Source organism: Podarcis liolepis (genome assembly GCF_965112155.1).
Source record: "Podarcis liolepis genome assembly, chromosome: 14".
Lineage (NCBI taxonomy): Eukaryota > Metazoa > Chordata > Lepidosauria > Squamata > Lacertidae > Podarcis > Podarcis liolepis.
The window spans coordinates 22,025,564-22,039,468 of record NC_139569.1 but is presented as its reverse complement, the minus strand read 5'-3'; the positions used below and the strand labels follow the sequence as shown (position 1 = coordinate 22,039,468).

At 41.6% G+C, this 13,905-nt stretch overlaps 1 protein-coding gene across 37 annotated transcripts in view; it reads right to left on the bottom strand.

Moving 5' to 3' along the window:
* Window positions 1-2,349: 2,349 nt before the first annotated feature.
* Window positions 2,350-13,905, bottom strand: part of RBFOX1 (RNA binding fox-1 homolog 1) — a 1,450,244-nt gene continuing 1,438,688 nt past the window's right edge. For 14 of the 37 annotated variants that reach the window (XM_083473683.1, XM_083473682.1, XM_083473692.1 and 11 more), the window contains 2 exons: window positions 8,981-9,056; window positions 2,350-3,600 (listed from right to left, as the gene is read on the bottom strand). In XM_083473683.1, coding sequence (XP_083329809.1) covers window positions 3,578-3,600; window positions 8,981-9,056 — 99 coding nt within the window. In that variant the 3' untranslated portion in view covers window positions 2,350-3,577. The remainder of the gene's footprint in view (window positions 3,601-8,980; window positions 9,057-13,905) is intronic. The other 23 variants (XM_083473691.1, XM_083473701.1, XM_083473695.1 and 20 more) reach the window with 3 other exon arrangements.

Sequence of the window (13,905 nt, the reverse complement as noted above, 5' to 3'; positions counted from 1 at the left end):
CTAGGCATTAAGAACATAAGATCATAAGAAGAGCCTCTTAGGTCCGACCAATGGCCCATCTAGTCCAGCATCCTATTCTCCTGGTGGCCAGCCAGATGCCTGTGGAAAACCAGCAAGCAGGATTTGAGCACAAGACCACTCTCCTCTCCTGTGGTTTTCAGCAACTGGCATGGCCAGCATGGCTGGTAGCCTTCAATAGCCCTCTCCTCTATGAATCTGTCTGGTCCTCTTTTAAAGCCATCTAAGTTGGTGGCCAGTACAGTCGTATCTCTACTTGCGTATCCCTCTGGATACGGAATCTTCAGGTTACAGCCACGGCAAACCCGGAGGTGTATACTTCTGGGTTTCACCGTGCACATCCGCATAAACGCATCTCTATTTATGTAATTTTCGGGCTGCGAACGGACCCCTGGAATGAATTAAGTTTGTATCCGGAGGGTCCACTGTACTGCCTCCTGTAGGAGCGAGTTCCATTGTTCGACTATGTGTTGTGTGAAGTTGTAGTCCAAAACATCTGGGGGACACCAGGTTGGGGAAATGGCCCTAGAGGCAGGCCCAGGAAGAAGATTCTGGTGCTTTGCACGCACAGTTTGGGACAATAAGCTGGGGTAATTGCAGCTGGAGTCAATCCCCAAATGTTTATACTCTAGCAAAGCAAGTCTTAAACTAAAGCTACGGGGAACTTTTGACAAGCGCTGGAATGGAAAAGAATGGATCGCCACAATGGTTTGGATCAACTAGATTGTGTCTCAATCTAGCAAGGTCTTGTGGATATGGGAGCTATGGATCCTGCTCCCAACCCACACAGACTTCCCAATTTCCCTCCACAAAGGGCAGGCTTTGTGTACATGGAGTGCACCCTTCTCTCAGTTGCACAAGATTTGTCTGTGTTCACCAGAATTCACCAATACTTTTGGGTAGGGGTGTGCTTAAGCTGAACTTCCTTTGCTTTTGATACATCCCTTCCTCTACCTCATTCCTAGCCTCAAACTGCTTTGGAGAGTCCCTTCAGGTTTTAAAAGCAGCTTCTGATTCAGTGGAGTAGATAGGAGGCAGTGGGACAGGAGAATTATTGGATTTGTGATTTGTGCATGAATTTCTCAGGATTTCAATCTAGGTCTAAAGCATGGGGGTTCAACATGACAGACGTTATGGTCCATTCCCTGGCTAGCGAAATACATTTCTTTTTTAGTAGCCAATATTTTTTCCATTGATAAATGCATATTCCTCCCTTTACGCTCTCTGACTCTACCCCTGTGTGTGGCTCTCCCTCCCATTTGGCTTTGACAAAGACGATCTACATACACACACATATATATTTATATATATATGCGCATATATATATTTCATCTTCTGATATAAATGCTCCAGAAACCTCGTTTTGAAATCTTGTGAAACTTTATTGATGGTTTATCGTTCAACTGATCATATCGCATGCACATTACGATGACAAAGAGGAAAGCCTGATTTCACAAACACTTTTTAAAAAGCAGAATTGTTTATAGCGAGTTGGCAGGTTCACAGCGGTGAATTGATCATTTTTATTTTTATTTATTTTTAACTATAAAGTGCTCGCCCCCCCTTTTTTCCTTAGGCCCGCACCATACAGATGAGAATATAATAACTATCTTCAGCAAAGAACAAAAAAAAAGAAAAACAAAAAACTGTCGCAAGACAGTCTTTTTTCTGCTTTTTATTTGTTTTAAATACAAAAAACAAGAAGTTTCCCCTGACAAACACCCCCAACTTAGGTTAACTTGTAAACAGGACAACAGATGTACAGACAAACTGCAATTTTTCAGCTGTGCCAGAAACTGCCTCTTTGGCGTGAGTTTCTTCAGTGCTTGGGGGGGGGGGGGAGAAACCATCAGCGAATCAGACATGGGAAGTATCTGACATCAAACCACCTTCTGTTCATCTGATGATTCTGGTGTTTTTGTTTTTAGTTGGGTCCAGCCAATTTCAAACACAACAGCCTCGGGTTGGGAAGTGGGGCAGGCTTGGAACACGTCGAAGAATTGCAGTTTGCTTACACGACACGGTCATGTTTCAAAAAGTACCAAGCAGATGAAAATACCATGATTATTATTTATTTATTTTTCAATCTCTCTCTCTCTCTCTCTCTACTCAATGGTTGCAGTACTTGTAAAATGCGTATATAAACTTTTTTATGTTTATTTATTTAATATGAGCAGCATTTTAAATTCTGTAAAAATGATTATACGTGTGTTTTTTGTCTCTTATCTCTTGGTCTAAACCTAAAGCGCCGTAGGTGTGTCATAATAATAATAATAATAATTCCACTGCACAGATGTAAATTTTATACACTTCCCCGCCCCCCCAGCCCCACCCACCCCACCCCCATTAAACCGGTACAAAGAATTTAACTTTTTTATTACTTTCTCTCTTTTTTTGGAAAAAAAGAAAAAAAAATAGAAACAGTGCTTTTATCACCTTTTATTATTATCATTATTATCATTATTTTTTTAATCCTCCCGTAATATAAAAGTCTGCAATGATATCAATAATTTATTATACTGGAAGAAATATAAAAAGAAAGCTTGTTTATGTTCTAACTAGCAGAGATTTTCTCTTTCTCCTCTTTTCTTTTCTTTGTTTCTCTCTCTCTTTTTTTTTTTTTTTTTTTGCCTAAAGAACTAGTTATGCTTGGAGCTGATCTGGACTTGGTGGGTTGCCTAGAAAAGGGGTGCCCTCTGGACAGCATTAAATTAGATTTTATGTACAGGTGTCAGTTAAAGCACCCCTCTCTCCACCCTCCCGCCCCTGCCCCGCCCCAGCCTCAAAATTAACAACATAACCTTTGGCTTTGAATAAATAGTGAATAATTTAAAACAGCTGATATGGGACGATGGGTGCAGTGGCGGCCCCACTTTACGATTTAATCGTGTTGGACCCCCATCGCCACCGTCTCAACTCTCCTCTTTTCCCTCCCCTTTATAAAACAAAAATAAATGTTAGATGCGCAGGAGGGAGGGGGGGGACCCTGATGTCACTTTAACACTCTTACAAAACAAGTGAGGAATCCTGATAGCTTAATATTCAGCATATATAATTCATTTACATGATATAGCAGTCTTGATTGTGGCCCCCAAACAGATTTTATTTTATTTTTATTTTTAAATTAGTTTCTAGCAGCTTTCTAGTTCAACCACGACAATGAAAATAAGAATAATTAATCATAATGAATCATAATATAATTTAATAATAATAACCTTCTACAGCCAGCAATAGAACTATGCAACGTTCGGAAATGAAAAGACCCACGATATTAAAATACACAGAACAAAATATCTGAGGTATAAGATAAAAAAATGTAGATTTTTTTCCTCTTTTTTGTTTTTATTTTATTTTTAGAGTTGCTAAAATGATGCACTATTGCATGTATTGCAATACCCAGGCCTCGGAAAGCTTCCTTTTTTCCCCCCACACTGGAAGGGTTTTTATGGGTTTTGTCATTTAGTATGGAGCAAAACGGCTGTATCCCCCTCGGTATATACTAGCCTGCAATGAAGAAAGAACGAGACCGACATCATCAGCATGGCTCCTAGTCTTGGCATCAGTCAAGGGTGCAAAAGCATTCTGAAACAAAGCAATTTGATGGGTTGTTTTTTAAACGTCTGCTTTTCTTCACAACGGGATTTGCAACGTTAATTTTCTTTTTCAAATATTTTTTGCAAGCAAGGTTCAGGACACACCACTCAAAGCTGTTCAAACAGGTGCCAGCTGACCATTTAGTGAGTGAAACATCAGGTTATATGATGGGGGCCTGGGAGGGTGTGCTTTTAAATACCAGTTGATGGAAACCACAGGAGGGGATTGTGCTCAGGTCCTGCTTGCAGGTATTCCATGATGGCCATCTGGTTGCCCACTATGAGAATGGCATCAATGGCCCCATTGGCCTGACCTAGGAGAGCTCTTCTTAAGCTCTTGGGTTCTTAAGGCTCATGTCTCCATGGGTGGAGCATCTCTTCTTCATGCAAAAGGTCCCTGGTTCAACCCCTGACATCTCTAAGAGAGATCTTGTTCTGAAATCCTGGAGACCTGGGGCCAAGGTGTTGTTGACAGTACTGAGCTAGATAGACCAGTAATCTGACTTGGAATAAGGCAACACATGTGAATCAAGAATGGGATCGAATCCAGTGCTTGAACAGGAAGCTGCCTTAGATAAAAATGAACTGGATAGAAGAAGAAGAAGAGTTTGGACTTGATATCTCACCATTCACTCCCCTTAAAGTGTCTCAAAGTGGCTAACATTCTCCTTTCCCTTCCTCCCCCACAACAAACACTCTGTGAGGTGAGTGAGGCTGAGAGACTTCAGAGAAGTGTGACTAGCCCAAGGTCACCCAGCAGCTGCACGTGGAGGAGCGGAGACGCAAACTCGGTTCACCAGATTATGAGTCCACTGCTCTTAACCACTACATCACGCTGGCTCTCACTCAGTATAAGGCACCTTGCTGTTGGGGAAGGGCCATAGGTCAGTGGGAGAGGCTTACATGCAGAAGGTCCCAGGTTCAATCTCCAGCATTTCCAGGCAGGGCTGGGAATGTCCCCTTGTCTAAATTCCTGGAGAATCACCACCAGTCAGTGTAGACAATACAGTGGTACCTTGGTTCTCAAATACCTTGGTACTCAAACGCTTGGCTCTCAAACGCTGAAAACCTGGAACTAAGTGTTCCGGTTTCCAAACGTTTTTCAGAAGCTGAACATCTGATATGGCTGTCAGCTATTGTTTCCGGGGCACCTGCACCAATCAGAAGCTGCGCCTTGGTTTTCGAACATTTCGGAAATCAAACAGACTTCTGGAATGGATTAAGTTTGGCGCTTTTGTTTTTGCTATTTATTTTGCGTTTTTGTTTTTGAGGCTAATTTGTTTTTGTGACTGTGTGGAAGCCAGTACAGGTATTGATTGAGTGTGTGACTTTGTACAGTACCTTGATTATTGCTTTCATTTTATGGATCAATGGTCTCGTTAGATAGTAAAATTCATGTTAAATTCTGCTTTAGGGGTTGTTTTTAAAAGTCTGGAATGGATCAATCCATTTTGCATTACTTTCTATGGGAAAGCACACCTTGGTTTTGGAACGCTTTGGTTTTGGAACGGTCTTCCAGAACGGATTAAGTTTGAGAACCAAGGTACCACTGTACAGAGCTAGATAGACCCATTATCTGACTTGGTGTAAGGCCTCCTAAGTTCCTGCTTCGTTCACAAATTATACCCAAATATATACATGAATATATTTTTTGGTAATTGCCCAAACCTCAAATGACTTTTCATAGGCATCTATAAAATGCATTGTAGGAAATTTTGCTCTTGATTATTGAAACTTTTTTTTTTTTTTGCATTTACCTCAAAACACAACAGGAGTTTTGCCAAGCAGGACACTCCAATTTCACCTCAACCTGTTACTCATTCCTTAACACCCTCCAATAAAGTATCAGTAGGAAATTTTGCAGAGGAAAGACAGCGTAAATATTCCAAATAGAAAACAACAATTAGGGTTAGGAAACCCCTGAGCACCTGAATTGTTTCCTCTGAGACAGCAATCACTGTTTGGAGATGCTATCTGTTGAACCTGGAACCTTCTGCATACAAAGCAGATGTTCTTCCTCTGAGATATAGACCTTTCCCAAATGAAATCCATACAGCCGTGCTCCCAGTGGGGATAGATAGACCCAATGACAGCCTGGTCCATCCAAGCTGTGCATGGGAACAGACCTGAGTTTGTCCTATTCCCGCTTCCAGTGGGCTTCAAAGGGAAAGTCCATAAAAGTATGCCTAGAAATAGGGATGGTGTGTGCGCACAAGCACACAGTGCCCTGCGATAGTTTTGCATTCATTGAAATAGGGTGTCATCTCACCCAGGGCCAGCCCAATACATCTTGCAGCCCAAGGGTGACAGTGCTCCTTCCCTATTCCAAGTACAGAAGCAAACTGGACTGGAAATTAAAACTTACTTCAGCACTGTTGATGGGATAGGGTTCTCCACTGCACCTGAGAAAGCAAGCCAGATTACAGGGTCTAGAAAAAACCCCAGTGCAGTAGCTGGGCAGAGAAGCGGGGGATAGAAGGATCAGATGGGAGAGTGCTGATTGCCTAATGGTAGAACAAATCCCTCATCCCACTCCATCTCATCCCATTTTGATGACTGGCCTCTAAAGACAACATTCTGCACTGAGTACAAGTTGTTGGCTTCTGCTTAAGCAAATCATCTGAAAGATTTTAAGATCATCATCATCATAATTTTAATAAGATAAGAGAAATTTATTGGGAGAGGGATAAAGAACCTAGGAAACCACCAACACTAAGCTAGTTGTTTAGCTTAGTGCTATCTACACTGAGCAGCAATGGCTCTCCATGGGGTCTGAAAGACAGCAAGTCTTTCCCAGTTGTACCTTGAGATGCCAGATGTTCAACCTGGGACCTTTTATATTTAGAGCATGTGCTCTACAACCGAGCTGCGCATGTGACTGTCACTAGTGCATGATGTACAGTGGTACCTTGGGTTACATACGCTTCAGGTTACATATGCTTCAGGTTACAGACTCCGCTAACACAGAAATAGTGCTTCAGGTTAAGAACTTTGCTTCAGGGTAAGAACAGAAATCATGCTACGGCGGCGCAGCGGCAGCAGGAGGCCCCATTAGCTAAAGTGGTGCTTCAGGTTAAGAACAGTTTCAGGTTAAGAACAGACCTCTGGAACGAATTAAGTACTTAACCCGAGGTACCACTGTACTATTGGAAGCCCAGGGCTAGTGGGAAGTAGAAACTGTCCTATTCCACCTAAAGTAAAAAACGGAAGCTAATTTGGGGGGTTGTTCTTCATGTGAAACACTGGAGAAATGGAAACCAGAATAAATCTTTCTTGCGTAGGTTCTGCATCTTTAATCTCCGCAAAATTATAAATAATAACAATAATAATAATAATAATAATAATAATAATAATAATAATAATAATAATAATAAAATTAATGTCGCCCATTTGATACCAAGTGATTGGAAAGAACATAAGGAGATCCCTGAAGGATCAGGCCAGGGGCCCATCTAGTCCAGCATCCTGTTCTCACAGTGGCCAACAAGAAGCCTGTGGGAAACCTGCATGCAGCACCCAAGCAAAAGAGGATTCTCTCCTCCTGCAGTTCCCAACAGCTGGTATTCAGAAACATTACTGTCTCCAAAAACTGTGGCAAAAAACAAGAATCCCAAACCCCAGTATATTGTAGAGTCTCTTTTGCATAGTAAACACAAGTAGTTCATGCTAGCTACATGAAGGTACATCCATTTAAAAACAAAAAGCTGGGTGAAAATATTTAGGTGATATAAATTTAGACTCAACCAGATCGAGAGACCTTGGCGTGATTACAAGATGTCTGGGTTTCCATCCAATTACATTACTTTCACACTCCTGGAGAAAAAATTCTTTGGGAAAGTTGTGAACAATTGCTAGAGAGATGCAAAAGACTGTCATTTTTTATTTTTCATCTTGTATTTTATCCATCATCTGTACATGGATATCACACATTCAGAGAACTTATTTGCATACCCTGGTGCATGTACAATTTGGCAACACACATTTGTATCATCTGCAACTGGATCCATTGTGCCTCATGTTCCCTGTTCAAAGATACACACTCTCTCTTTAAGCCAGAAAAGGGGGAATGCCCTTCCAGATGATGTTGTTGTTGTACTACAAATCCCATAACCCCTGACCATTGTTCATGCTGGCTTCTGGGGCTGCCAGGAGTTGGAGACCAACAGCATAAGAGTTGTAGAAGAAATTCAATTCAGTTCACATTTCAGTGTAAAACTTCCTAATTTGCACATCCTGAAAGCGTTATGTGAACAACAGTAATGTATGCTTGCGAGGGTCAGGCTGGGATCAAAGGGTGTGTAGCTGTTGTGTCCTTCCCTTTCCACCCTGCCTGCTCTGCAACACGTCCCTAAAATGGGGGTGAGTCCATCTACATTCTGGATTATGAGTAGACTATACTGCAGAGTGGAAGGGAAGGGTATGTATTAATATTGGGCACAGATACATCAAAAGTTGGGTGTGAATCAGTCTTGATTAAATCAAATGGACTCACAGTTTTCTGCAGTTAATTTTCATTTCGCTGCTTTTCCATTGGTTGTGACTAACATTTTGCTTGATTGCCCTGATTATCTTAATTTAAGATAAACATGGTCCCACATAACGCCCCGGGAGGGTTATTTTCTCCTAATGCAAAAGGCCAGTATTGCCCAACAAAATGTCCCCATGGGGTCTTTTTATGTGTACATTTCAGTTTCACATAAATCACCTTCCTGTGGAGGGTGTGTGTGTGTACGCGCCTGGTTAACTTAACAACTTAACAACTGGAGAAGACCGCTGAATACTCTCCTATCCTCTACTCTTTCCAGTACAGCTATAATTTTAAATATTAACTCTAATAATAAGGGAGAGAAAATAGCAGGGATTCAGGCTGACTGACAGCAGAGGTTGGGAAATCTCAGTTTCAGCTCTTTATACTTATAATCACTGGTGTGACTTGAACCTTCAGGCAATGTAAATTCAAGGCAAAAGATTGGGGGTTGGGGGGGAATAAAGAAAAGAAAAGAAAAAGAATGGAGGCTACTGTGAAGGCGTTCAATTTGTGATGTATTTAATTATCAAAATGACTAATTGTTCCATTAAGGTAAGTGCTCACCTAGGATGGATATATATATATATATATATATATATATATATATATATATATATCCTTATGTGTGCTACATTGCCAAGAAATTAAGACATTTGTCAAGTTTACCGGGAAGGATTAATGTGGCATTTTAGCTGCCGTTAGCAGAAGAGACAAATTCAATTAAGGAAAAGTGAGAAGATGTCAACCATGCTAAGAACTGGGGAGAGGAGAGGAGGAGGGGAGGTTCGGGGCAGACTCGGAGGCAGGGAAGGGGGAGGGGAGTAGATAAATCAGCACTTACCACGGCACCAACGCCGTAGGTGGTTGCTGGAGCAAGTGTGTGGTGGTAGGGGTCTGCAGCATAAAGTCGTCCGTAACTAAAAAGAAAAGAAAAGAAAGCAGAGCTGAGGATTAATAAAAGAAAACCAAAGCAACCCCAGAGGTTAAAAAAGAAACGGAAAGGAATTGCAAAATGAATGCAATCAAACATTCCACTCTATCCAATTACACTGGAAATGAACTGACTCAGCACGTTATGGACGCAATATCCTCTGGGGAAATGGGTTCAGTTTACAAATGAAAAGGAGGAAGGGGGGGGGGGGAAATGGCTATAATTAGCTTTACGAGATTGAATGCAAAGCAAATGTGCAGCCATGGCTGCAGATTAGGTGTGTTTTCAACTTAAGGGACCTGGTCCCCACCTTACCCCCTCAAGGAAGCCTTAGGTGGTTCCCAAAAGTGTGATGGACATAAGTAGAAAATAAATGGGAAAATAATATATAAAATGTCAAAGAATAAAAGGTTCTCTCAAAGGTTTTTTTTAATAAAATGTGCCAAGAAGCTGTTAAGAAGCAGTGTGCTTCTTCGGCCGACAATCCAAATGGCTACAGTGGCAATCCAACTTCTTCTTGTTGTTTTTGTTGTTGTTAATGGATGATAAATGCAACTAAGTGGGCAGAATTTGGTTTCTGAGTGGGAAGCAACTGGGCAAGGAGACCTTTCCTAGCATCCTCCTATATGACACCTGGAATACAGGGCAAAATGGTGGCACACAAAGAAACATGCATCAGAGGACAGTGGTTCTTAATATGACAAAGAGCGACAGATCTACATAAATGGCCGTATGGAGAGTTTTCTCCACCTGCCCTTTTTCGAATACAAAGTTCAACTTGCTCATATTTTGATGCCATTTATACCTGGTGGTTTCCTATATCCACTAACCAAGCAGGGATGTGGAGACACAATGTATAATGCTTTCAGGTACAAGGGCCAATGCATACGTGCTACCATGGGATAAGCAGAGCACAGGGCTACCATCTTTTTTTGGCAACTGCCACCTCATTTGCCCCCTTCTCGTTGCATGTAGTTAGGAATATAGGGACAATGGAATCTGCATTATATCAAGTCAGACCTTTGGTCCATCTCCCTCAGTAGCACTGTATTCCCTGACTGACAGTACCTGATCTCCAGGGTTTCAGAATGGATACATTTCCGTTCCTACCTGGAGATGCTAAGGATTGAACATGGGACCTTTGGTGTGCAAAGCAGATGCTTTACCACTGAGCTATGGAGATGCTACCTATAGCCAACAGCTGGCAGTGTTTCAATAGAGTCGTCCACCTAACTTTTTTGCCATTGTTGATTCTGTTTAGCCAGTAAGTTTCATCTGTATAGCAACACCCCAAGTTAGGGACATAGGAAGCTGATTTTCACCAGATCCTATCTCAGTGTTGTCTATGTGGTGTCAAGGGGTGAGGTAGCTATAGTGTGATGAGAATGTATGAAACATGCCAAATTTTCACTCATTTAAGAAAAAACTAGGAAGAAGAATGTTACGCATGTGAAGCTTCAAGTCATTCCAGTTAACCTTATTTATTGCACCTGGTTTACTCCCTGGGTATACCTGCTTCTGCCTCTAATTTGCAGCTTTGGAGCCATTTTTATTTTTTAAAACAGGCAAACGTGGACTTCTGCCTCCAGTAACCCCATCCAATCAGGGAAATGCATGTTATCATGAAGTTAAATCAGATAGTGGACAAGGGAAAACTATCTTTACTCTCAAAAGGCTTTCTGAAGCTGCTATGTAGCCTATCAGATATGGATACAGGATGATGCCACTAAGCCAAGTCAGTGTGAGGGTAATATTTCATCCCCAAATATGAGGGGACTCGTGTGTGTGTGTGTGTGTGTGTGTGTGTGTGTGTGTAAAATTCACCCCTTCCCCATTTTGTGTCTGCCTTACTCCACACACCTGCAGTAATCCTATAGCTAACAATGTTGAGATTACTCCTGTAGGTGCTTTAACAAGAGCTTCTTTTTAAAAGAAAGCACTGCAACGTTTCGGATTCAGCCTGAAGTGCGAAAAGGTTATTCATTGCAAATGGTTTTCCTTTCACAAAGTCCAAAGAGAAATGTTGTTACTGTGGTCTATACAAAATGGAAAGCATTTATCTTGTCATAAATCTTGACTGATGAGTTTCTCACTTTGGCAGAAGTTGCTCTGACAAATTAGGACCAAATAATACTGGTGTTTTTGTGCGGTAGCAATGAATGTGTCTCTTTGTTTAGCAATTTAAAAGGCAGCTGTGGCGGAGGGGGACACAAAACATGATTAGCCTTCCCCAACAATGTAGATTGAAACATGTGATGCATTTGAGGGTTTTTGCCACAGGAAGACTAGGTGCATGTGCTGTGCAACATTTAATTCATGATGATTATTATACATTTATTTATACCCTGCCTTTCCTCCTGATGGGACTCAAAGCAGCTTACATATAAAAGCAAGAATCACTAAAACCATAGAAAAAAACCAAACATTCATATAATTAAAACTGTATTTATTTATAAAATCTGTTTAAAGCATACAAATGATTACAGTAAAAAGAGCTGCGAGTTCCCAAAAGTCTGTTGGAAGAAGAAGGTCTTCACTTGCCAACAGAAGGACCACATAGAGGGGGCCTGTCTAGCTTCTCCAGGAAGGGAATTCCAAAGTCTGGGAGCAGGCAATGAGAATTTAGCTGCTGTTCGTTATCAAATTGCCACACCCCCCCTTGCACTGAAAGACACTAGGAAATATCCAACTATAAGAGTAGATCCATTGAAATTAGCGGTCCCAAATTAGATGTGTCCATTAACTTTAATGGGTCTACTCTGAGTAGGATTAGAAGTTATGCTTGTTTTAATTCAGATAGTAGAATAATATGGGGACCTGCAACTAAATGTTGCAATCTGGAGTGTTTGGAGCTCCGCTCTCTTCCCAAATACGCCACTCCTTGCCCCTTCCTAGATCCTCCCACCCTCACCACCACTCAACTGTCAGACAGCAGTCTGCAGCTACTCAGCATCCTCAATTCTCATTGAGATGCTTGGGGGATATCCTCACTTAGGTTTTTTTTTCCCCTCCCCCTTCTCACATCTTTTCTTTTTCATTTCTGAAAAACTTAACTGGGTTTCCCCCCTGAATTGTGCTTATAATTGATTGGCTGAAAAGATGAATAGCACACTTTGTAAGAAGAAGAAAATCTTCAGAAAGTGGTTTGTAAAATGACTGCCCGGAGATGTTGAATAAAGTATAGTTTACAACCATTAATGCATTTCACATTTCCTTGTAATATGCCAGCAATTACCCAACACAAACTATCAGAGACAAACCACAGACCTTCTATAATACATTTCCTGCATGTGGGAGTGTATGTTGTTGTTGTTGTTGTTAGTGTATGTGGTATTTAGAGAGGGGAATCACCTGTGGTGGGGGACACACCGTGGTCTCACCTGCGGCTCCTAGAAGCTGTCAGCATGCAACAGCAGCCACACTACACAAACTGCTTTGACTGGTCGGCTAAACCATATGGGGGTAGCCAACGGGTCTCAAACCTTTGGTTGTTTCATTGGGTTGTTTTTGTTTTTATTATGTATTGTGTGTTTTTATACTGTGCTTTCATATTGTAACTGCCCTGAGACATGCGGGTATAGGGTGGTATACAAATTTAATAAATAATACAATAATAATAAAAATAATTGGTAAGTTAGGGACTTTCCCTGAATGAAGAGATCGGCTCTGGCAGATTGAGTGGATGAGAGCAATAGTAAGTCCAACAGTCCAGAAGGCAGTTTCTGCACATGCTCTATAGGGAAGTGAGGGGCAGAAGGGGCTCATCAACCTGGGAAGGGAGCCCATCTAGGAGAAGGAAAACTGGCCCTAAACCTCCTCTGCCTTGTGGGGTATATTCAGGAGAAGAAGCTAAGGAGTAAACTCTATACAACTCTATGCAACGCCTACCTAAGATGGCACCTAAGATGGCACCTTGTATGCCTCTTTCTCGCAACTTTTGCAGCCAGACTGGTACTCTGGACAACATTACAGTGGTGCCCCGCAAGACGAATGCCTCGCAAGATGGAAAACCTGCTAGACAAAAGGGTTTTTCGTTTTTGAGCTGCTTCGCAAGACGATTTTCGCTATGGGCTTGCTTTGCAAGATGAAAACATCTTGCGAGTGTTCCAATTTTTTTCTGCTTTCCCCCTTTTTTCTAAGCCGCTAATCTGCTAATAGCCTTTTAGCCGCTAATCTGCTAAGCCTTTAATAGCCGCTAAGCCTTAATAGCCGCTAAACTGCTAATAGCGCTAATCCGCTAAGCCGCTAATAGGGTTGCTTCGCAAGACGAAAAAACCACTAGACGAAGAGACTTGCGGAACGGATTAATTTCGTCTTGCGAGGCACCACTGCATTGAGGCCGAGAGGAGTGGGGTCTTGTAGTCTGGGCAGCCCAGGACCTCCATACACACTGCTCAGACTTGCATCCTGGGGAGGTTACTTTGGTGCTACTATTGCAGCAGTTTGACTTTATCTCCGCAGGTGCACTCTATTTTCTCAAGACAGATGGATGCCAAAAATAACCAGGTATCATCATACCTCATTGCCATAAGTGGCTTCAAGGGGGCAACAGATATTAAAATATATGAAGAGTGTGCACTTGTTATGAAAAAGGACAGAATAAAAAAATGAAATGCATTAGTTTGAACAGGAATCAAATCAAATGAGTTCCAAATGAAAATAAAACAAGTCCTTTCTTCACTGTTTCTATTAGGATGTAATTGAGGTACCGGTAATTACAGGCGTAACTACAGCACAAGTAAGAGAAAGGATAAAGGGACTGGGAAGAGGAATAGTAGTTGATATGGACAGACAAAAAATTGATGTCTACCAAATGGTGACACGGTGTTCTCTCT